The 25151-nt window shown below is 44.2% G+C and overlaps 1 protein-coding gene across 1 annotated transcript in view; it reads right to left on the bottom strand.

The window, feature by feature from the left end:
- Cfap61 (cilia and flagella associated protein 61) overlaps positions 1-25151 on the bottom strand; it is a 276129-nt gene that overhangs the window by 127128 nt on the left and 123850 nt on the right. Inside the window, exon 19 of the mRNA XM_029536666.1 lies at positions 7958-8085. Within this exon, the coding sequence (XP_029392526.1) occupies positions 7958-8085 (128 nt within the window). The remainder of the gene's footprint in view (positions 1-7957; positions 8086-25151) is intronic.

Raw genomic sequence — 25151 nt, 5'->3', positions numbered from 1 at the left:
TTGGGAAAAAAAAAACTATGTTGATAACTTCCCCAGTACAGGGGAATGCCAGGGCCAAGAAGTGGGAGTGGGTGGGCAGGGGAGCAGGGCGGGGGGGGGGGTATAGGGGACATTCGGGATAGCATTTGAAATGTAAATGAAGATAAAATAATTTAAAAAAAGGCTTCTCCAGGGGCCATATGCTGAGGGCTTGCTCTCCAACCTGAGGGGCTACCAGGAGGTGGTGAAGGTGGGGAGGGAAGGGAAGAAGGGAGGGAGGGGGAAGATGGAAAGAAAGATGGGAGGAAGGGGAGAGGAAAGGAGGGAGGGAGGGAGGGAGGGAGGAAAGAAAATAGGAAGGAAGGAAGGAAGGAAGAGAAGGGAAGAAGGAAAGGGAGAAAGATGTAGAAGGAAGACAGGCTGGCCAGATCCTAAAGAATAAGCTTTTGGAGGTTGGTCCCATGCCTTTTCTCCTTTTTTGGCTCCCTGGACACCATGAGGTGACACCTGTAACACCATGTGGTCCCTGCCGTCATGGTACCCTTCACCAAGGCTCAGAGTGATAAGGCCAGGAGACCATACACTCAAACCTCTGCACCTGCAACCCCAAGTAAACTTTTTGTCTTTTTCAGGAGATTTTCCTCGACCATTGTGCCACAGTTCTGGCCTATAGCAAACGTTCCACCTGTCACTTCTACTGAGGGGTTCCTAAGACTGGGTTTTCAGACCCACATCTTTCTGTGCCTTGCCTACAAAGTTCTATCCAACATCAAGTGATAAGAGGAGTCCAGTCTGACATTCCCTTATTCCCTTCAGAGCCCCTGCATGTAGTTCTAGTAGTAACCGGATAACGAATTCATGCAGGTACTGGACAGTCCTTCCATGCTGCATCAGCCACAGAGTCCTGGCTCATTCACGGGCACTCCTAATAAGCTTTTCTCAGAACTGAGCAAACTTTACATTCATCCCCAGGTTTCTGACTCAGTCCTGACAGACACGAGGGTCTATACCTCATTCAGCAGGGTCTACCCCTCATACAGACTCCAGGACATATTGATGGTGCTAGGCAGGAGATCACAGCTTTGACTTCTGACACCAAGAACAAATAATATTTGTCAATGCATCTTTTAAAATCCTAGTAAGAGTTGGTTGTGACGTTGAAGAGATAGACAGGTAGGAGTCTCTTACAGCCACAAGAGTGGCACAAAAATCTTTGTCAAACCCTGGCTCTTGTACCGCCTCTGTCTATGCTCATGTGCTCTGGGGAGGGTGACAATAAGAATATTGGTGAGAAATAAGTAATCAGCAAAGAAACAAAGAACATGAGGGGTACTCTGGTTGATGACGTGGGTTCTGTCTACATCATCTAAGCCCACCTGTCACCAACAAGTGATTCTCAGGCCACCAGCACTCCTCTGCCTCCAGAGGTCTGCCAAAGGGCTTCTTCCAAACGTGGGAGCTGAAGGAAGACACTGGGAGAACAGACCAGGGTGCCAATCAACAACCAGGACAGGGCTGGGTGGATAACACTGGAGCATCCTCGCCCCAAAGAGGGACCACTTTCAGCTGTCTCTCTCCAAGAGCCCTAGCAGGACGTGGGTCTCAGCTCCCCAGCGGGAAAGCTTTCTTCCCTCCCTTGTCTGACCAAGCATTATGTTGCCAGACAGTCCCCAAGACTATCCCCATTCCACACCCCAGGCCTTTGTGTTCAGTTCATTTGGAAGAAACACAAACCAAGACAGCAGGTGATGTTATTGTTTCAAAATTGCCCAATAAAGAAAGAGGAGGATGAAGTAGGCTGAGCCCAGGACCCAGGGACTGGGTGCCTGGTCTGCACTTCTGTGGAGTCATGAAGACTACATCTTATGCCTCCCCACCCCTAACTACAAAGAAGCATCAAGAACGTATGAAAATAGTGATAGGCTAACCCCTCCCTCAAAAAAAGGGGGGGCATAACAGTGACTATAAAAGGATTGCACTTTGGAGGGGAATTCTAAGAGTGTGTGTAAGTAACTTGGTATTCAGAGACAGGAAATACCTTCCCTGAAAGGAACAGGAATGATAACTTTAGCCAATGAACATACTTTTATTTAATACTAACTACATTTAAATATTGGAATTGGCTTAGGAAGCCTGGTTATCGTCTGGTCCCTGGAGATGTCCCAGATCATTCTTTTCTGACGGCGCAGTGTTTAGTCCTTCTGCTGTGGGGCTGTGGGGGCCACGGGAGGCTGAGCCACTGTGTTCTCGGGTCACAGCTCCTCCCATCCCCAGCTACCAGAGGGACCTCAGTCCGGCCCCTGGTGATCTCCTTGTAGTTCCAACACCACAGTAGGGCAAGATGCAACCTGCCCTTACATTTCTGTTTCAAGTGTCTGCCTGTTCTCTGGGCTCCAGGGAAGTTGATATGAGCATGCCTTTGCCCTGCTTTTGTCCTGGTGGGAACAAAGCAAAGCAGGGGGGGCCCCCCCGCACACCCTTTGGGTTCCTGTGATAGGACAGGACACTCACGATCAACTTGCTCATGGGGGTTGGCTCTGAGATCAGCAAGCAAGCACTATTATTAGTCACCTAATTAGTGACAGGCCACACCGAAGGTTTCAGATGTCCTCAGACAAACATAAAGGATGTAATTAGGCTGCTGGCTTTAGGCTGGCTACTGCCAGTGCCCACAGCTGGGCCAGATACTGACTGGAATTGTGTCACCTCATAAGAGGGCTATGGTCACTTAGAGTCATAGCTGCAAAAACTTCCTGGTTCTGAGCTATTATTCTTTACCTCAGTTTTTTCAACCACATGAAGGATCAACGTCTAGGCTAGGGAGCCTGAAGCTTTGTTCATTGATGGATTGGTTGGGTTTTGTTGTTGTCGTTGATGTTGTTTTGGGAAAATGTCTCATTCTGTAATTCAGACTGGCCTGGAACTCAAATGATCTGCCTACTTCTGCTTCCTGAGTGTGGGGACTAAAGGTATATACCACCATGATTGACTTGGTTATTTTTTGAGCAAATTTTTCTCGGTATTAGTAATAGGAGCAACAGTACAGGCTTTATGGCGCCTATCAGCACCTCTTGTGAATTATAGTGTATATTTGTCTTATCATGTACAGAGTCACCTCCTTGGGCTGTTTCCATTCAATATTATCCCATGGGTCATCTTTACATTTTTTTTCTAGTGCCATCTCTGGCTTTTCAAGAGATTTCTTTGCCTTGGAATTGACTTAGGAAGGCTTCGACATTAATAGAGAAACAGGAATTGTACAACACGAAAAGATATCATGAGATGCAGAAGCATAGAGACATCCATAATGGGATAGGGTAAGATAGTAACTACTTCAACTCAGTGAACTGATGCCCAAAAGAAAGTGAAAAGACCCCTCTTGTGAGTAATTGTGGGAGGAAACACACTGAATTGGGGTACTGTGGGCCAAAGCCTGAGGTGACAGGTGACACCCATGTCCCTGATCCACAAACCAGGCAGTGACTAAGAATAGAAAAACAAAACAGGTTTAAAGACATAGCTCCTGAAGGGGTTCCTCCTATAACCCTATAGGAGGAACAACAATATGAACTAACAGTACCCCCAGAGCTTGTGTCTCTAGCTGCATATGTAGCAAAAGATGGCCTAATCGGCCATCATTGGGAGGAGAGGCCCTTGGTCTTGCAAAGATTATATGCCCCAGTACAGGGGAATGCCAGGGTCAGGAAGCAGGAGTGGGTAGGTTGGAGAGCAGGGTAGGGGGAGGGTATAAGGGACTTTTGGGATAGCATTTGAATTGTAAATGAAGAAAATATCTAATAAAATATGTTTAATATTAAAAAAATAAAGACATAGCTCCAGTCTGGGCACCTTTTGCTGGCATAGCATTTCCATATTCCTTTGTAAAAAAAAAAAATGATTTTACAAAACCCAACATATTCAAAGTATTTCATCTGGGCAACCAGTGGTGTGCAGGATGAGCAATAAAAGTCTACTTACTAAGCAAATAAAAATGCAAATGAGCCAGCGTAATGTGACCGTTCTGATGATTCATAGAGTAGACTCCCAATCACGGTTATCCAGAAGAGCTAATGAGAGCCACTAGATAATACACCTGTGCAAAAGGAGGGGTGGTTTCAGGCCATGAATATTCAATCTTGATAACGAGGCTCAAACACATCTTCATTAACTAAAATAGGAACCATTGTAATCCATACATTTTTGCCAATGAGAAAGAAGGTGCTTTTTAGTTTTGTTTTTGGTTTTTGTTTGTTTGCAATTCTTGTCGTATAAAAATCCATGACTCAGGATTTGAGGAACTCGAGCATTTTCTGCATCCCGCTGTCTGTGAAAACATTTTCCCTGCAGAAAGCTGTCAAGATGCTTGAAGAAGTGATGACTGGTGGAAGGTCAGGTGACTAATGTGGATGGGGCAAGCCTTTGTAGCCCAGTCCATTCACCTGTTGAAGTGTTGGCTGTGCCTCAAAAGACTGGACAATTATGGAGAAAACTTGGGTCCAGTCTGCTGCCCAACGTGGGCTGTAGGCAGCACAGTGTCCAGTGCATCTCACTGATTTTCTGGGCACACTTCTTGGATGGAACGGTCTCAATGGAGTCAGAAGGCTACAGTGGAAGGGCAGTAGACACCACGTAGTGCCCAGCACCAACATTTGCTGCACATTTGGCTTTGAAAAGAGCTTTGGAGATAACTTGAGACCTTTGTCATATTCAATCCAGTTCCTGTTGCAAGTCACAACCCAATTGAAAAATGGTTCATTGTTGTTCTATAGATTAAGTCAGGATGACAGTTCAAAGTGACAGCTTGAAAAAAATCAGCAGGAGCTCCTGAGATCCAACTTCCACTTTGCTCCAAATGCCAGATATCGCGTGGTCTCTACTGAGCTCTTTGGCAATTTCGGTATCTGTAAGAGGATCAGCTTCAATAACTGCTCTCAACTGGCCCAAGTCAACTTCCAACAGTGGCTGCTGTGCTCCTCATCTTCATCTGCCGCACTTCTGGACCCATTGCACTGCCTGTTCATTAGCAGCCCCAAATGCACTGCTGATGTGCACTGTCTCTGTCACCTCAAGACCCATATAGCCACAATTCCCAGAAACTGCCTTCATGACTCTCTTTCTCCAATCAATCTCATATACCACAATCAATCTTTTATGACAATAACCAACATTTTCTTCCTTTGTGTTCCCTGTTCCAAGAGGTCTGTACTCTCCTTTCCTGGATCAACTGCTGACTCTCACAGAGTCCTATGCCCTGGCAGAAGAGGTAGGAAAGAAAGCTAAACCACCCAGGCAGAAGGCGCTCCCACTGTCCCTTCCTTGGCTCTCTTCCCGGCTGCTTCTCCACAGTGCCCTGGGTACTCAGATGCAGAGGACTTGCAGGAGGAAACAAATCACCTGCACGGGTCTTCACCCTGCATGACCTTGCACGCCGCCCATCATGGGACTCCAGGCAGCCGCAAAAAAGAACTGAGAGCCAAGCTTCCAGCTCCTCCACCCAATGCTCATGGAGCCGATAGGCTAGACCCAGGAGGGAGGCAGTGAGCTAGGATGCTGGTGTGTGCATTGAGGGACACACCTGTCATGCCATTGGCGACTCTAGGGGACATGTCATAGGGAAGATGCAGGGCTGTTTCAAGGCCAAACAACCAAAGACATGAGGGTATGTCCCCACAGATACATGGAAGCTAAGGTTCAGATACAACTTCTTCATCATCATCATCCCCAAACAGGTGTGGTAGCACATGCCCATAATCCCAGCAAATTAGAAGATGGATGAAAGAGAATCCTAAATTTGAGAGCATGCTGGGAAACATAGAAGGAGTACACCCATTCAATTTCTTTTTCTCTTTCTTTCTTTCTTTCTTTCTTTCTTTCTTTCTTTCTTTCTTTCTTTTTTTTTTTTTTCAAATCTAGTTCCCTTATCCCCTGCACTCTCCCATGGCCAAGAACATCCTGGGTGCTTACTTTGAGTGACTCACTATCTCACATCACCCAAGCATTGGCAAGGCTGGAGGAGAGAGAGAGAGAGAGAGAGAGAGAGAGAGAGAGAGAGAGAGAGAGAAAGTACACCCACTGCTTTGGAAGAAAGAGGTGTGTACTTTGCCATTTCTTACATGGCAAGGATGTAAGAGCAAAGAGTGCCTGTCACGTCACAAGGTGACAGAACTGAGGGGCTCTCCTGGGCTTCGGGTGGACGCCTCAGAAAAGCACATGCTAAGGCTAACAAGGCAAACTCAAGAGCCCAGGCAAGACAACTTCCCCACCCTAAATCTTGCTTCGAAAATTCGGGTTCAATCCTCATGGGTAGGTAGCATTTGGTCAAATGCCTTCAACTTCATTGCAGGCCCAGATGTGCACCAATTTAGTTCAAGTGGTAAGTAAACCAATAAAGTGAAATATGCAGTAAGTTACTATGGTGATTGCTAATTTAAAATAATTAGAGAAAATAATGAGAAAACTATTTCCTCTCTCAAGGATTAGAGATCTGTAAGCTGATACCAGTCTCCTTCTCGAGAACATAATCTCTATAATGAAGACAGAATTTCGAGTGCTTTAAAAAGGTCTCTCCGATTGGGGAATTTAATCAACCCAGCACTTATACCAGAACTTATATTTGTTTTTATTGAATCTAAGTCAATTCCATAAAAGGAAAATTACATGTATATATCTTAATGCAATCATTTTAAGCAGAACATCATAGGCATTACAGACAAATTAAGATTTAAGACCTGTTGATAACCATTTCTTGACTTCCCCGATTTCAAAACCTTACCCCGCTAATTCATCACTTAGTTACAGGCTGCCATAAGGCTTGCTGTTCAGGGTCTTGGGAGCAGGGACCAGGCAGGAGAGTTAAACACTCCAGCTACACACAGTACCCACAGGGAAGTGCCTGTTCACAGTGTTCCTCATTTCTGCCATGAAATGCCGTTAAGTGACTGCAGGGTTGAAGCTGTGAACTTTAGTGACAACACATAATGCATTTTTTGACTAACTTAGGCTATCTTCTGCAGAGTTGAGTAAGTTGGCTAGAAAGCTAAACAGTAAGCCGGTTCTTTTCCTTTTCTGGTTAATGTGCCCTCAGATAAGCAAGTTGTCCAGTGGGGTTGGCTCACCTTACTGTTAGTTGGGCATAAGGATGTGTTGGGGGGGGGGGTAGCTAACGTCCCAGAAACCCCACTCATCCTCTGGGACTGCCAATTGTTGGCTTTAAGAGGAGTCATTTGAGCTGGATTTTCCTGTCTCCCTCTGGCTTTTGAGCTCCCACATACACATACAGTAAATAAATGTAATAAAAATTTGCTAGGCATGGTGGCCCACACCCTTAATATTAGCACTTGGGAGGCAGAGGCAGGCAGATCTATGTGAGTTTGAGGCCATCATCTTAGCCAAGGCTAGATAAACTATGAGTATATGGTGGACCAGCTACATTGCAGCATCTCAGGTTCACACCCTCTACCCACTTTGGAGGTCCTGGTTCTGTCTCCCTCGTGTGGGTTTTAGGGATCTAAATCCTTCCTAAACACTTAATGTTATTCTTATGGTCACCTTGAGGAACGTGAACACATATAGCACAGGATGAACACAGAGGCTTTCTGGAAGGGGTCTGACAGCACTAATTTTATGCATTTTATGCCACACAATTTTTTGCTGAGGTACTCAAATATGCAACTAAGGCACACAATAGTCACAAACAACACAAAAAAGTGATGCTAGCTGTGGTCCAATGAGTACTACTCACAAATCATCCACACAACTCAGCAATGGGTTGTGAAACAAGCTCAGAGTCTATTTTCTTAAGTGGGAAGAGAGTCCCCGAGGTTCAAACAGTTACAAAGCATTACTAAACCAACCCTTTGCAGGTAATCAGACCCAATAATGGTTGTGCAGTTAACACTGAATAAAATGTACAAGCAAAGAATTTTTATTTTTCAAAAATAAACACATAAAAATGACTAAACGGAAGGAAAGAACTCACCAAAACACCAATGTCTCTAGGAATGAAATTCCAACACTGGACGCACCGACCACAACAATTCTGGCATTGACAGTGACTTTCGGTTCTAATGTTAGTTTTCTGTTGGTGTGGTTCAAGGCATAACTCATCTGCACGGAAACAAAGAGAAAGAAAAACTTGAGGGAAATTTAGCTGAGTTAGCGCCCCAGATGAACGGTTATAAGGCGTTATTAAGCCAACCCCCCTGTAGGAAACCAAGCCCCAATAATGGCCATGCAATGGTCACAGAAAAGTGGATTCAAGTGTTTTTGGAAGTGAATGCGGTGCTGGAGGAATGGCTCAGTGGGAAATAGCACTTGCTGCTCATCCAGAGGACAGTGGTTCAGTTTCCAGACACATCTGGCAGCTCAGAGCCCCCTCTAACTCCAGCTCCAGTCAATCAAGTCCTCTTCTGGCTTCCACAGGAAACTGCTCACATGTGGTGCACATAAATTCACACAGGCACACACATACATTGAAAATAAATAAACAAAAACAAAAAGTATTTAAGAAATGTAACAATATAGTAATTTGCCTAGGCCCTGTCTCACACACACACACACACACACACACACACACACACAAAGATTGATTTGAATGTTCTTGTCTTACTGATAGTTTATTGAGACCCACACTCCTTTGTAATAGAGATGGTGATGTAAATAATCCTACAAGGTGGTCCAGCTATTTGCTGGGAATTGCAGTCCTCCGTCTTTCCTTATGTCCAGAATTTTGAGTGTAATTAAATTGCATTACTTGAAGCCAAGGACCTTCTGCACCTTTCACATCATCCAACAGAGTCAGTACTCTGTAGTCAGGAGATCCTTGATAATATTTGTCGAATGACAACGTTCGCTGAATGACAGAAATGTGTTAAATATAAGGTTGTTCAGTCTTCAGGAGCCCCCAGTGTCGGGGGGGACTCTAAGAAGCACAGACCATAACCGTGGTCCCTTTAAAAATTCATATCTGCAAAAGGAACCCTAACATGACTGGTTGGTTTATCTGGAGGAGTCTGGACAATAAGAAAAAAGTCTTTACAGAGAGGGAGTGTGTGTCTGGTAGACGGGAGTGTAATTCCTGAAAGAAAGTTATGCAACACTCTGAAAGTCATCAGTTCTATTTTTAACTCAACACAGGCTTTTCTTATTTGGTGATTTGGTGATACTTGATACCCTGTGTCTAGAGGATTATAATTACCACTGACATATCAGAAACAATGGAGGCCAGAGTCAGAGGAATGACTATATCAACATTAAAGAAGCAGTAATGCATCCTTTGGGTCAGAAGCTCACATCCCAGGAGGCAAAATCATTTCATCTTCTCAAAATCCGGAGCTCCTGGGAGTTGGGAATCCGGTAGGTTGATGGAGATCACTTTAAGCTGTGTCATCCTATTCAGTGCCTTGGATGTCATGACCTTAGGCTTTTTCATTCACTAACTAACACCCAAGATGGGGGTGATCCCCTGTGCAGTTCTAGTCAGCCTAGCAATATGGGAGCAGGAAAAAACATATATATATATATATATATATATATATATATATATATATATATATATANATATATATATATATATATATATATATATTTAAAGGGATTTTTAAACAAAGTTGGAAACATCCAGGCTCTCCATAGTTAATACTGCTATCACCTCTCAGCATGGTTGCTCCCCAATCCCACCTTTTAATTGACACTATGGATTTTGGAAGAGGCTGAGCCCATATCCATCTTAAGAAAGGGTCTAATGGACAAATCACATAATCTTAACCCACACTCTACAACTGTCCCAGCATAAACATGTGACTTGAGTTGGCCCAAGCAGAGTGAAGCCCAGGCCTGCTGTATGGCTTAGGAGACCAGAAGCCGTCCTGCTTCCTGCACAGACGCAGACGGGAGACCCAGAATGGCAGAGTGTCATCATAAAGAACACCATCCTGGGTTGGAACGCCAAGAGGACCACAGAGAACCAGGACAGAAATGATTTTCAATGGCTTCCTGAAGCCCATGCTACCTCTGGATTTCTCAATGGCATAGCAGTGAGTATCAGTCACACATCACGACCATGGTGCTTCATAACAAACCATTCCAAAACATGCTAGCTTAAGACTGTCACTTGTTCTCCCTCATAACACTGTGGGTTAGTGAGAAGTGTGCTGATCTAAGTCTGATCCAGCTGCTGCTGTCTCCATCATGTAGATTCCTGAACAGCTTGTCTAGCTTCCTGCCTACACATGCACGAGCACGCGCGCGCGCGCACACACACACACACACACACACACACACACACAATAGATGATAGATGGATAGATAGATGATGGATGGATGGATAGATAGATAGATATCTCCTTTCACTGATAAGTTGCATAATCCTAACTCCTCCTTACTTAATGATTAGCCTAGTATATTAAACATGTAATCTAAGTTGACCTAATCATAGTGAGCCCCAGAGCTGTGTGACACTACAAGGTGGAGACGTGAACCCAAAATGGCTCCTTTATTCTCTGCCTTCACCCCACTTCTGTTAAGAGATAGCTGGGGCTTCTTCTCAGAGTAGCAGTGGTGTAAGTGTGAGAAGGGCAGGTGAAAGTCGGTGTGCTTCCTGTTTCCAGGCCAAACAAATCATATGCTGGAGCCCAACACTCGGTTGGGTAAACTTACTCATCTCTGATGGAGGACATTAGGTTATAAAGCAAAGGTGCCGCCTAGGGAAGGGGGGCAAGTGGGAATGACCAAGCTCACTGCGTGTCCTCCATCATTCAGTTGCATATGCAACTGAAAACTTCCTAGGTTGATACATTTCCTATGAAAAAGTGCAATTCTTGAAATAAGCATCAGTTATGCAAGTCATCAAGTTCACCATGGTTTGGGTGGGTGTTCCAGGATTCCACACTCGCTGGTTTACTGTGCTCAGCTTAATTTCTGAGACAAACAGGCTACAGGTCCACTTAGCCAGCCTTGGGTTGGGTGGTTCAGGGGAGTGAAGGTAAGGAAGGGCCAGATTGTTATGAAGGCATCTCTCCTTGCAGGTCTAATTAACAGATTTAAAACGCCAGCATCTTAACAGAGGTCAAAAGCCAAGCTGCCCTTCCACTAGCAGGTAGGTTCAGAGACTCGCCTGCCCTCCGTGGGAAGTGTAAACTAGCACTGAGCCACGGGCAGTAATGAAATTCTCTGGTAAAGAGTTACACATCATTCATGAACCAGCTCCAGTATCACAGATACAAAGGCAGACTGAGCTGGGCAGAATGGCTTTTGTTTCCCCACACAATAGCGTTAACACCAACAGCTGCCAAGGCCTCAGAAATCACCTTTCTAACTGCTAAATATGCAGAGTGGCTTTGGGGTGTCAGAAGTTACTGATCAGTACCAGGTAGGGGTGGGGTCTCAGGAGACTGAGCATGTATCACAATGTTGCTCCTGCAAACGCAATTATGTCTCCAGGTTTTGATTAAAAACACAGTTGTTGTTGTTGTTGTTAGATAGAATTAAGGCTCCTCAAGTACAGGGGCAGAGGGGCGGGGTGGGGAAGCCATCTTTTAAAACTTTGTTGATGCCGTTATAAATGCCTGGAGGTTTTTCACTCGGTGACAAGTGACAAGCTGGTGAACTATGCTGCTTCTGCCTTTGAAGGACCTGTTTTCCCTGCAAGCAAGAAAGTAGGGTGTTGGTTTGAATCTTTCCTTTGTGTTTCTTCAAACTGTTCTGTCTGCATGGGGGATAAAACAGGCATGGCCAGGTGAGGTGCCGCCCGTCTGTTAGCCAGTACACAGGAGCCCAAGGATGGAGGACCGTGAGTTCCAGGGTGGACTGGGCTACGGGGCTAGACCCTTTCTCAAGGTGACCAAACGAAACAGATAAGGAAGTGCCCTGAACAGTGACAGCCTGGGTGTTTCATGATGAGCACCAACCCCACCCACCACCCCACCTCTCTCATGAGTAGGAGCTCGAGTGTGGGGTCTGACTACCTTAACAATAAAGGTCAGGTCAAAGTCTTATCTATTGATGCCTGTTACTTTAATTCTTTAGATACAGTCTCATGTAGCCCAGACAGTCTCATGTCCCCAGATTCACTATGGGGACAGACAAGGGTGCTTTGGAAGTTTTGGTTCTCCTGCCTTCACCTCCCAAGTGCTGGGATCACCAGTGTGTAGCAACACAGACATTTTTACTTAATACTCAAGATAATTCAAGTCTCTGTGCATGCAAGACAAGCAAGCAGCCTACCAACTCAGCTACATCCCAACCCCGCATCTTATATTTCAAACACAGAAATTATATGTGCTTTATCATCTTTGGTTTGGTTTGGTTTGGTTTGGTTGTTTGTTTTCTGAGATAGGGTTTCCCTAGGTTGTGCCATGGCTGTCCTGGAACTCACTCTGTAGGCAAGACTGAAATATTTCAATAATAAACAGAGGGCCCATGAGCTTGTTATGTATGTAACTCAGGGAGGGTATAGATAGGAAGTCACATTCTTCTCTCTGCATCATCCCAAACTATTTCTGATTCTATTTTTCTAATGCTCCTGAGTGAGAACCTTACACGAAGGGATGGTTCCCACCATTGGCATGACCGCATACTCCAGCAGGAAGGGCTGACCATGGGTCGTGATATATACAGCACATGGTCTTTAAAATCAGCATTGACTTTGACACTGACTTTAAATCATATACTTTAAATTCCATCCTGGTGATAGAAAAAGAAGTAATAATAAGTAATAATATTGGAGCAGTTAAGATAATCCTGGGCTGGGGGCTGGTGAGATGTCTCAGCGGGTAAAAGCACCCGACTGCTCTTCCAAAGGTGCAGAGTTCAAATCCCAGCAACCACATGGTGGCTCACAACCATCCTTAACAAGATCTGACTCCCTCTTCTGGAGTGTCTGAAGATAGCTACAGTGTACTTACATATAATAAATAAATCTTAAAAAAAAAAAAAAAAAAGATATTCCTGGGCTGAACTTGGAGGTGTGGGAAACACACAGTCCAGGTAAGGTAGGAACTGTGAAGGGCTGAGATAAGAAACTAGGAAGAGAATTGTCATTTCCCATGAGTGTCTGAGCATAGCAGACTGGCTGTGAGCATGTTAAGTCACCGAGAAGAAATTCTGGTGGATTTTTAAATAAAAATTGTTGTTGTTGTTGTTGGTGGTGGTGTATATGTAGTGTGTATGAATTGTGTGTATGTGTGTGTTTCATAGGTCATGGCACATGTGTGGAAGTCAGAAAACAACTTGCAGAAGTCTGTTCTAATCTTCTCCCACATACATCCAGGAAACTTAACGTGGGTCATCAGGCTTGCTGACAACAATAGGGTTCTCAGGTCTTATTTGTTTTCTGTCTTTCCTACCGTGATCCAACCTAGACACCTTTGCTCTGTAAGGTTGGGATTTCTTCTTTTTTCTCCTGCATTATCTGAACTCACCTTTCTAGTCCCTACATCTTGGTTCACTCAGGAACTGGTGAACGCACAGGTAATCTCAGCTTTTCACTTCATGAGCTTCCCTCCATGTATGTGGTGTTTGTGTGTGTCATGAGGTACTGAAGGGAGGTGTGTGTGTGTGTGTGTGTGTGTGTGTGTGTGTGTGTGTGTGTAGTATCTGTGTATGGGATGCGAGTGTGTTTGTAATGTTTTGTAATGTGGCAGCATGATGCAACAGGAGGAGTTTCCTTAGTGAGGTAGCCATCCCCCCTCCCTGGGTACCAGTCATGGGACTATGAGAGGTCTGGTATAAAATGAAGTTTATTTGACACATGAGAAGAGAGTAGAGACAGAGATATAAAGGGGACAAAGGGGGAAAAAAGAGAGGAGAGAGAAAGAAGGGAAGAGGCCTGCCAGGAACACATGGAGGAGGGAGAGGGTGGGGGTGGGGGAAGCCAGAGAGAGAAAGAGGGGAGAGAGAGAGAGAGAGAGAGAGAGAGAGAGAGAGAGAGAGAGAGAGAGAGAGAGAGAACAAACAGTTCTTTTATAGCAAGCCAGGCTTGTACCTGGCTGTTGCTTGGTAACTGTTGGGTGGAGCCTAGAAGAAATGCTAACAGTTTGTGATGTGTGTGTGTGTGTGTGTGTGTGTGTGTGTGTGTGTGTGTGTGTGTGTGTGGTGTTAGGAGCAAGGGTAAGATAGCAACTTCAGGTTTGCTTCCATCTGATGTCACTTCTTGGTTCCATCCACCTAGTGATATTTTGACTTTGCCTCGCTTTGTTTTGTTTGAGACAAGCTCTCTCATGGCCCTGAAGCTCACCAAGCAGTCTAGGCTGGCTGGCAGTGAACCTCAGAGATCCACCAGTCTCTTGCCTCCCCAGCACTGGGATCATAACCACATAACCAGGTTTGGTTGTTGTTGTTTTTGTTTGTTTGTTTTGTTTTTTAAGATTTCCTTTCCTTATATAAATGAGTTTTGGCTTGCACGTATGTAGATGCACCATGTGTGTGCATGGTGCCTGAAGGAGCCAAAAAGATCATTTGTTATATCCTCATAGAACAGATGCCATGTTCCACTATGTTCTAGCTAGAAATCTAACTTGGTCCTCGGTAAGAATAACAGTGCTCTAAACCTCTGAAGCATCTCTAGGCCAGTGCTTAGCGCTTTAGACATAGGTCCTGGGTTGCCTTTGGGGCTGGTGCTCACAAGGTAAGCCCCTGACCAACTAAGTCACCTCCCCAGCCTCCAGGAGCCCTTTAAAGGAGTGTTGACATCATTGTTCAAAATTGTCTTGGTTGGTTCTCTTTCTAGTTACCAAAATGACTAAATAAATAACCTGACATGTTTAGAAATATTCAGGACTAATTTTTTTCTGATTGGTGTGTATTCTCAGTGGAGTGGTGACTTGCAGACAGTTATCAGGAGGCGTGAATACGCAGTTTTCAGTTTCCCGTGTTCGTTACCTTTCCTATGTATATAAAATGTTGATCAAATACAATTCTCCTGAGAATATAAACCCAAATTCTGTTGTTCTGTTTAAGGTAGTTTCTTTATTGTATTTAAATTGACTTATAACAAAACATTCCTGCAACTCTATTTTAAAAACAGATTCAGGCCATGCATGATGGCTCAGTGATGGACTTGATGCTGAATAAGCCTGGCTACCCAAGTTTGGTTCCCAGAACCCACATAAAGTTGGGAGGAGGTGAACCCACAGCTAAGAACTGTGGCGCACATGCGCCCGCCACACACCAGTAACAAATGAAACTACTTTTAAAAGCTAGATCCAAAAATCTGAAGTAACTAACTTTGTAAATAAGCCAGCAACATAGGAAGCAGCTAAAAGAACTATAAATGTGACAAATACCGAGGGACAATATCTTTCTTTCCAAGGACACTGCTTTTGTAGTTATGATCTGCCTTTGGCGATGGACGGGGCAACATCAGTGTAGCAAAGTTCTGGTCCTGGTTGGAGTCCTGGGCCTCTTTTTCCTTACTTTGTTCAAATGGAAATAAATTACAGCTGGCTCTGCCTCCTCAGCAGGCAGGCAGACTGGCTAAAGGAAGTCTACAAGCACTTGGTGCTTTCCAGGCAAAGATGCTATGTGAGGTAAAAATCACACATCTCTCCTCAGCCATATGAAAAGAAAGGCAAATCTCCAAAAACACATTTTTAAAGGACAAAACAAGAAGCTCAATTTTCAGCTCACATCCACATGCACGCAGCTTTTGGTTACAGAAAGCTTCCAAAGACTTCAAAGGGCCCTCGGTCGGGATACAGGAGGACGCAGAGCTTCCAACCCATTAGGAGTAAAATGTCTGAGACCCTTAATAAGCCTGCTTTTGCTTTATACGTGTAATTCCCCCCCCCCCTCATGCTTCCCAATTCTCTGGTTTCTCTTTGAGAAACCCCGTGTTTTCACAAAGTAAATGAAACAAATGATGACAGATTCGCAGCACTGCAAATGTCAGGGTGAGCTCCAAAGGTCAAAGTTCACGAGTGGGAGCTCTTTAGGGCAAAGCATTACAGTCTTCACCAAATAAACAAAAGGTGGAATGGTGTGGCCACTCAGAACCAATCACCTGAAACACCTTAGGCAAACACAACATGCATCTTCACAAAGTCACCCCTGGTAAACTTATTTTTTAAAACTCAGCGGCAGATGTGAATGCCAACCCCTATGTCTGGTAAAGCACAGGAAGTCGGTGCAGACACTGCTGTGATTTTGAGTCATATTTGATGATATATTCTCTTAATTTTTTTTCCTTGGGCAGGGGAGGTGGGACTCCAAATAATTCTGCATCATGGAGATTTCAGAAAGAAAAAAAAAATAAAAGCAAACTGTTCTATTAATATCCTTTGAGGGCGAGTGACCCAGGGACACTCTCGGGCTTCCTGATTGACACTGGAAGAACATATGTGAAACTGGAGTGTGGGGGCCAAGCATGGATGCCAGTCATTGCAGGGTTTGCTCGAGGTCGTTTCCCCTCCCCCATACCAGGCACACTCAAAGCGCTTACTGAACACCAGACTGAAGGACTTATCCCGACTCAGGGAGCAGAGTATATATGGTCTATCACGGCAGGGAAGCCAAGGCCGTGGGAACAGCTCACTGTTGTGGCAGTAGGAGCTTGAGGCAGTTGGTTATACTGTAGAGAAAGCTCCAGCTGGAAATCTGACCAAGCTAGAATCCATGAGGCTCACCCTGCGTACATCCTCCAGCTAGGTCACATCTCCTAACATGGCCCTACAAGTTCCCACCACAACTCTCCCAGCTGGGGCCAAGTGTTCAGACCCATGAGATTGTGCAAGGACATTTTACATCCACTGCACAACACTCACTAAATATTCATGAAGTGAACCTAGCACTCCCTTTGCCTCCGAAAAATATCAGTAACTTTACCCATGGCGATTTCTCATTTAAGGAACTATCATACCTCCAATTCTTTTTACAATCTTCAGATTATTCCAGCAAGAAGTGGGAGCTCAAAAGATTCTCATGGTACCCTCACGAACTGTATGCATCCTACCTGAAGAAAGAAGGCTCCTGTACCTGTTACAGTTATGCTACGGATCATATAATGCACAAACCTAACTGCAAACAGCCTAGAGAGGATGGAGGATGACGTAGCGCTTATGCAGAGTGGAAATCTGAAAGCACGAAGCCCGGGGTTCTGCGGAGCCAGAGCTGTAAACCGATCAGAGACACGGGTTTGTATCTGCACAACGTGCTCTCTTATTGCATGCTTTCCATCTGTAAATATAGTGCAGACATTATATCCTCACCCAGGCAGCAGCAGGAGAGAGAAGAAAATCACTCTCTTTAAGCAGCTGTCCCAGAGTTTCCATCCCAACAACTTCTCAGTCGCCCAAAAATAAGGAAATGTAGTCATAGTTCCAACTCACCACTACTTGGTATATGACTGCCATTGCCATAGCATCGCTAACTGTGCGCAAAGGATAGGGTGTGGCCTTTATCTAATGAGTCGCTTGCAGGGTTCCTCAACCTGCTCCATCTGCCCCACCCCTTCTTGCATTTACGCACTGCCATGGTTGCTCGGACTTGATCTGTTACTGTCCTGTCTTTTAGACTTCCTTATTATTCTATTTATTTATTTTAAATCTTTTTTCTTGGTATGCAAAATAAGAGCTTGTGACATTTTAATAGATGTATGTCATTGCTCATATTCACACTCCCAACCCCCTTCTTGCTGATCTCACTCTCTTCACCCACAAACAATCGCCCTCTACTTCATGTCATATATATGTGTATATATATATGTATATATATATATATATATATATATATATATATATATATATACACACACACACACACACACACACACACACACACCTAGGTTCCTTGTATGAGAGAGAACATATAACATTTGTCTTTCCTTTCACCCCTCTCATTATCCTCCCTTGCTCTCCTTCCCTTTAGACCCCTCCCTCTCCAAGTCTCTCCTCTGTGTTAGTATCCTATTTATGTATACATCACATACACAGCTAGATTCCACATGGAAAGCATGCGACGGTTGGGTTTGTTTTGTTTAACATGAAGATCTCCGGTTTTACTCTTCTTTTTTCCTGCAAATGACATAATTTAATTCTTCTTTGCACCTGAGCGATGCTCCCTGTGTTTATATACCACATTCTCTTTACCCACTCCATCTGCGGATGAGCATCACGGCTGGCTCCGTGTTTTGATTGTTGGGAACAGTGTATAGTAAACATAGATGTGTAAGTATCCCTGTGCTATGCTGACATGGAGTTCTTTGGATATATGCCCAGGACTGCATGGCTGGATCATATGGCTGTTCTATTTTCAGATTTTTGAGGAACCTCCGTATTGATTTCCACAGTGACCAAATCCATTTGCATTCTCACCAGCGGTGACGGTGACGAGAGGGTCCTCACTGGCATTTGTTGTCATTTGTTTTCTTGATGACAGCTATTCTGACTGGGATGAGGAAGTTTCAAAGAAGCTTGATTTTGCACTCCCCCTGACGGCTAAGGCTGTTGCACACTTTTTTTTTCCTCATATTTTTATTGGCCATTTCTGTTTCTGCTTATTAAAAACTGATTGCTCTATTCATTTGCTGATTTGTTGATTGGGCGATTTGTGTTCATTTTATGTCAGAAAACCATGTCTTGTAGGTAGAACGGAGTAACGGTAGCGGTCTCATCAGGTCTAGTTTACATATTTTATCCAGGTTGGCATTCCTGAGATCCGCCCTGCAGCCTTTCTCACCTTGACAATCACAGCGCAGCAGGCAGCCAGGGCTACAGACATGGTAAGCTTTATCTGCTCAAGGGTGAGCTCAACGTTGCTGATTCACAAGAGTGTGTGCTGTGTGGATAGCATTTTGAGCTTAGCTGCCTCTGATAATGCCTTCCAAAGGATTTAGCATAATTTGGCATGGAAATAAACAATTGTTGTGTCTCTGTAAAGGCCAGAGATTGAACAGCAGGATACAAATTTGCCATTAATGAAACAAATATTCCTTGGTGAAGGAATGGCAGCCATTCCATATTTTCTTGCGGTGTAACTATTGAGTATGTTTTTAGGAGCAAAATAAAAGATGATACTCAAAACTACATGAAGCCATGTTATACTTTGTTACCGACACTCATATTAAATATCCTATGGCCCCACAAAAAAGAAATGCTATTGAAGAGAACATAAATAGCCTCCTTTCCAGGAAGAGATGGGAGGAATGTCAAAGCAACGGTTTGCATGACTGATACACGTGCTACTCTGATTTTCACTCAGACATTGGGTCATGGTTTAATTGGACACAGTTTTTTTCCCTCAATGTTATATGAAATAGAGTTGTATCTTGCAAATGATGATGTCTTAGACTTGATATGATTAGGGGGTTACTTCACTTGTTAATCAAATAGCATCCTGAGCAAGTAAGTCACAGCAGTTAAAAGGATGACAGATTTTGTATAACACACAGACGCTGGCAAAGGGCACTTCTAGGCACTGCTCCAAACCATTAACCCCCAGTGTACAGCACATTAGTATCCACATCAAGATAATCCTATGCAGCTCTCGGTACTGACCCTCCTGCCATAACAGGGTCGGGGGTCAAAGGTGTAGCAATGTCCTTTGAGCCTGCACAACACATCCATAGAATTCTGTCTGGGGAGAATTTGATAGTGGGAACTCTGATCTTACTGTCACTGATGTCAACCACAAACTGGAGAAATGGCTTCTCTGGAGTAAGCGCACAGTGACAGGCAGCAGTGAGGTAAATTCACGGCAGGGAAATGTCTTACAGAAGCAAGTGTTCGATTTGCATCATTCTAAAAGTACAACCTGTGGTTGCTACAATTCAAATGCATCTCATTTTCATAAGACTATAATGAAACCATTTTTAACTGCCTCCTGCCTGTGTGTGTGTGTGTGTGTGTGTGTGTGTGTGTGTGTGTGTGTAAGTGCACACCCATCACAGCACATATGTAGAGGTCAGAGGACAGTTTATGGTCAGTTCCACCATGAGGGCTCTGGGGATTGACTGAACTCAGGCTCATCCATGAGAGTCTTTACCTGCTGAGTCGCATCACCTGCTTCTAGGTGCATCTCTTTAAAAACAAAAACAAAAACAAAAACAAAAACTTGCTGGCTTAGCATGTCACTATGTATTCATTCTCAATTCCATATGCCTATGGAACAGCTACTCATATTAGCACATCAAATGAGAATACAGCCTTGGAAGTTAGAAACAACTTCAGACATGATCGTAAGCATTCTTCCTGTTAAACTATGGTCTTCCAAAGGGATGACACTTGCATATGGGTATCTAGGAGTAGAAGTTTTCCCTGCATATAAAGCTCATTAAAATCAGGGGGTAAAAAACGCAACAACCCCACCCAGTCTGCCTCTGCAAGCCCCGCCCTCATTCCCATTCCCTTACACAGAATGCTTGACTGCAAACACATGCCATTTCCACCGTATCAGGACACTTTCCAGTAGCAATTCAGTGATCTCCAGTTCAGTTCAGTTCAGTTCAGTTCTGAAGTCAGTGCCCCAGGCCTGCTCCCAGGTGCACTTCCATTGCTAATAACAAGTCTAGTTTGTGGCGCGTGCTTCTGACCAACTAAACTGCCCGTAAGTTGGAGATTTCCATGACCCTTCCACAGTGGTGCACTTACCAGGTCATGAGTTGATCATAAGAGGGTAGAGCTCAGACCTGGCCACTCACATCGGGCATGGCACGGGTCACGAGGCTTCCACGTGCCCTCCAGATGTGCTCCACTCTCGGCCTCTCCATAGGGAGCGTCTCTAAAACCCTCTCTGGCTTTGGGTTTCTATGGCTGCTTCATCAAGTAGGCATGGCTGATTAAACCACTGGCTTTTGGTGGCTGAAATCACTCTCCAGCCCTTCTTGTCTCCAAGGCGGTTGGGAATGGGCCTGAAATTATTCTCTTCAAAGGCACTACCCTTATAGGGTTAGAGGCAAAATTTTCTCATCTTATTGGGAGTTAGTTATCATCGCTCAGCTGGTTTCTTAAGAGGTTGGGACTTTTAAACAAGCAGCCTAGGGCTTAGTTTGATAATTTGGACTTTTAACATAAGTAACTCCGTTTGGGACCTGGTTTCAACATTGCTAGCCACAAAGCCACTCTAACTTGTTGGTGGAAATGGTAAGTATGTAATGTGGGCTGCTTATGTGACCATGTGGAGAACCTCTTCACAGATCTTATCTGTTAGCTCAAAGCTTAACCTGCCAGCTAACTACAACAGCGGCATAGAGTGAGCATTGGCCTAAGGGCTGAGGTGTGAATGAGCCTTGAGAGATGAGGACACAGGCAAGCAAATGTGATGCAGTATATGTGAGGGGACAGTGTGTCAGGAAGCTACTGCTGTGTGGTGTATGCATTCAAAAGGCACAGAATTAAAGGAACACGTGCTCATTTAGCTCCTGGGACTGTGTGTCAGTAGAGTGGGCAGGACTGTGCTCTGGGACACAGGCAGTTCTGGACTCAGCTGGACAGCCCTGGAATCAGCTGGCCCAAGATAGCAGGAAAAGTCAGGGAAGGATTCCCAGAGAAAGTGACAGCTGAGCTGGATTTACAAAAATCAACAGAGTATCTCCAGGCAGACAAAGGAGAGAACTAACTGGGGGTGAGGGGGAGCCAGAGCGAGGCTGAACAGAACAAGCAGGTCAGTCCGTCTCTAAGTGTAAGTTCACAGACTAGGCCACTCGGAAGGCGGAACTGCCACTCTTGGAAATATAGGAAGCAACCACAGAAGGAAACACAAGGATGAGGAACAGGAGTTAAGGAAGAAGCAGGAATGGGGAGGGGGCTGAGGGCCAACCACATATGCTTCATCACCTCCCATTAGCCAGTATTATTTGGCACATCTCTGAAGCCAGAGTGAAATGAAAACTATTCCTGCAGAGAATAAGCTGTTTGGTGTACATTGGGCAAGTGGCCCTGCACTGCTGGGTTCAGCCCCTGGGCATCTGCTACAAAATGACAGCCCTTGAAAACAATGCTCTTATTCTGAGACTTTCTGTGCAAGTGAGTGCTGTTTCTAGGTATAGTTTTGTTTTGCTTTGAATCTTGCTTTCTTTCACCATTTCTTTAGTTTTGCTCCTGGGTATGTTCCAACACACACATGTCCAGTGAACTGGCTAACACACGTGACTGCTTTTAAGGTCTAGTGTGTGCCTCTGTGCCCAGAGCTCATTTTTCAATCAGCCTCAGAACTTCTGTTGACGTCCAACTGTATCTCCGATTCTGTCTCAAGAAATTAGGGTTCCTCCTTTCATCCCAGTGCGAACAATGGTTAGGATTCTCTTTCACACGACTTTAAAATTCTGCATACCAAAAGGCTCACTCAGGGCTATTGTACAAGCAATGTACAATGGGTGTTTTGAAAGAATGGGCTTTTCTGAACATTGCTACGGAGTGTGTGAAGGCTACAAATGCAGTTCAAAGGAATTTGGTCAGAATCAATGGAATTGCCTCTTGGTCCAAGTGGAGGACTTGGAGGGAGGAATAAAACAAATCCACCTTCTTTTTAAATTGAAATGAAAAGAGGCTGGCAGGCAGCAGGGCAGAAACCTCAAACGGGAAGGAAGGCAAGATACAATAAATGGGAGTGGCTCTTGTGAACAAAAGTGAGAGATGCTTCTCAACAGAAGGTGCCAGGCTGATTCAGCTGGCCAGATATTTCACATCTGATGAGGGGAGAGAAGGCTCTCAGTCCCACTGCTAATTCTTATGAAACGGGGAGCCCCCAGCATGAAAGCAATTGCTTTTAAAAATTGACACCTGTTTCCTCTTGGAATTAATTCCTGAAGATTCTGACATTATTTAAGGCCCTCCAATTGCCTGTGCCCAGTAGAAACTCCTCTCTCCCCAAAGTGTTTGATATACCCCAAGTTTTGAAAACAAAACCAAACAGTGAAAACAATATTCTATAATTAATTAGCACAAAGGCTTCCTTGTGCCTAGCCGTCCTGATGGGAGCTGGATTGCTGCTCTCAAGGGTTAATGCTTCTGCGGTAGCAGGTGTGACTTCCGGGAAGCCTCACATCAGAAACACAAAATCAAACATGAATCCTCAGGAAAATTCCTGCTTTTGCTCAAACACAAACTTTCCCCCCCCCCCCAAACTCCTACAATCCTTTGGAGTGGCTGGCGGGAGGCAGGGACAGTAGTGTACCATAATTAACACCGGATCACCGTTAACATCTCACTTGGGTTGGTGTAAAGAGAGGTCACGTACTTTTAATTTCTCACACGCATGTCAGTGGTAAACAGTCCCAGCATTCCCGTTAATGACACCATCTGGCGAGTCCCCTAACTGTGTAGCCTTCAGCTTCCAAACAAGATGTAATGTCAGCAACACATGAAACCCACTGACATTTACAGTAAGGAAATTTATTATCAGCCATTGGTTTCATATAAATGTGCTTGCATGACTGCCAGGGCTTTCAAATCGTCACCTTTGCCAGGCGAGCAAAGGAAGGTGCAATAAATAATGGATATTAAGCCATGCATGTACTACCAAATCATTAAACATTTATATCGCAGGCACAATAGCATCTTGAGCAACAGTTACCACTTGAAAAATTAATGCCACTTTTGAGGGTTGAATGGGAGCCATTCAGTCTAAGCGTTAACAGTTTTTGTTTCAGTATAGAATATAAGGATCCCCCAAAATTTCTACTTTTTAGGTTGAACATAACTTATATATGTAAATAGCTCTTTAAAAATATTTTGTCTTGAAGAACAATTACTTTATGCTCTTTTGTTAAATAGTAAACATTGTAGCTGAAATGTTTTGTGAAAAGAAAATAATTGTTTAAACCTTTTCTCAGTACCATAAATGGCAGAAGAAAGGTTCTTTTGGGATTAAATGGTATGATTCCCTTTAAAGACCTTAATGAATTCATCAGTTATGGTTGCAATTAAACGACTTTAATTTTGGATTAAGGAAACAAATATAAAGTCAAAGCAACAAAATCTCTTGAGTAACTGAGCTGCGTTTGTCCCCAGTCTTATTCCTTTAGAAATATGTCCCCAAACATGCGAGTAATTTTCTTCTATATGTTTGTCTTATGAGTATCCATTGCTTTGAGTTAATAATGAAAAAAATACAGATAGAAGGAGGGTGGTTACTGTCTCTTTGGAGGATTTAGCAAAGAATAATAGTGTTTGATTGAATGGAACAAAGAAAAGCATTGGTGGGAACTTTACTGGCTTGCTGGATGTGGAACTTAGAAGGTGGAGAAGCCAGTGCTGCCCTGGGGAAGTTCATCCTTTAGCTGGTAAAGTTCAGCTGCAGACTGTGCCATCCAGGGACACACAGAAGATGGGGCTTTATAATAAAATTTCAACACAATCTCAACATATAAAATTGTCACCTAGAGAGAGGACATGAGCTAAGCCCTACTGTGAGTGTGAAGCATTACCTAGGGAAGGAAAAAAAAATTGGTGACAGACAGACAGACAGACAGTCCTGGGTTCAAATTAAGAATTGACTGACTAGGAGACTTATATCCTGCCATGTAAGGGTTTGATGTTTTGGTGAGCACTGTTACTCTAAAAGCCTGTATAATTTTATTGGATTGCAACTCATGGATTCCTCTCTCCTGTTCCCTATAACCTATCAAAAATGCTCTGAAAGGCAGATCCCACCCACCTACCACCACCACCCCGGGGAAAGTCAGAGAAAGCTGTTCTTGAAAACCCAGCAGGATGCTGGGCAGTAGTGGCAAACACCTTTAATCCCAGCATTTGGGAGGCAGAGGCAGGCAGAGAATTTCTGAGTTCGAGGCCAGCCTGGTCTACAAAATGAGTTCCAGGACAACCAGGGCTACACAGAGAAACCCTGTCTCGAAAAACCAAAAAATAAAAAATAAAAAGGTAAGAAAGAAAAGGAAAACCCAGCAGGAAATTGGGATTTGGGTCCTGTTCCTGAATGAATTTTAAATTAGTGGAGGAAACTTTGAGACTTCCTGCATCCACCTTAAATAGAGACTATTAAGGGGGCCTACCACCCTTTTTCTTTTTTCTTTTCTATGTCTTGGGGTTGAAGTCCATGATATGGCCAAGACTGGGTATCTGCAGTACTGGCTCGCTGTGCTGTTGGGCAGCCTGTATGAGAAGACTGGGTATCTGTGGTACTGACTGGTTGTGCTGTTGGGCAGCCTGTATGAGAAGACTGCGTATCTGTGGTACTGACTGGCTGTGCTGTTGGGCAGCCTGTATGAGAAGACTGGGTATCTG

The sequence above is a fragment of the Mus pahari genome, chromosome 3 (genome assembly GCF_900095145.1).
Source record: "Mus pahari chromosome 3, PAHARI_EIJ_v1.1, whole genome shotgun sequence".
In the NCBI taxonomy this organism is placed as follows: Eukaryota; Metazoa; Chordata; class Mammalia; order Rodentia; family Muridae; genus Mus; species Mus pahari.
Note: the sequence above shows the minus strand (reverse complement) of the source record. Positions and strands in the feature narration are given on the sequence as shown.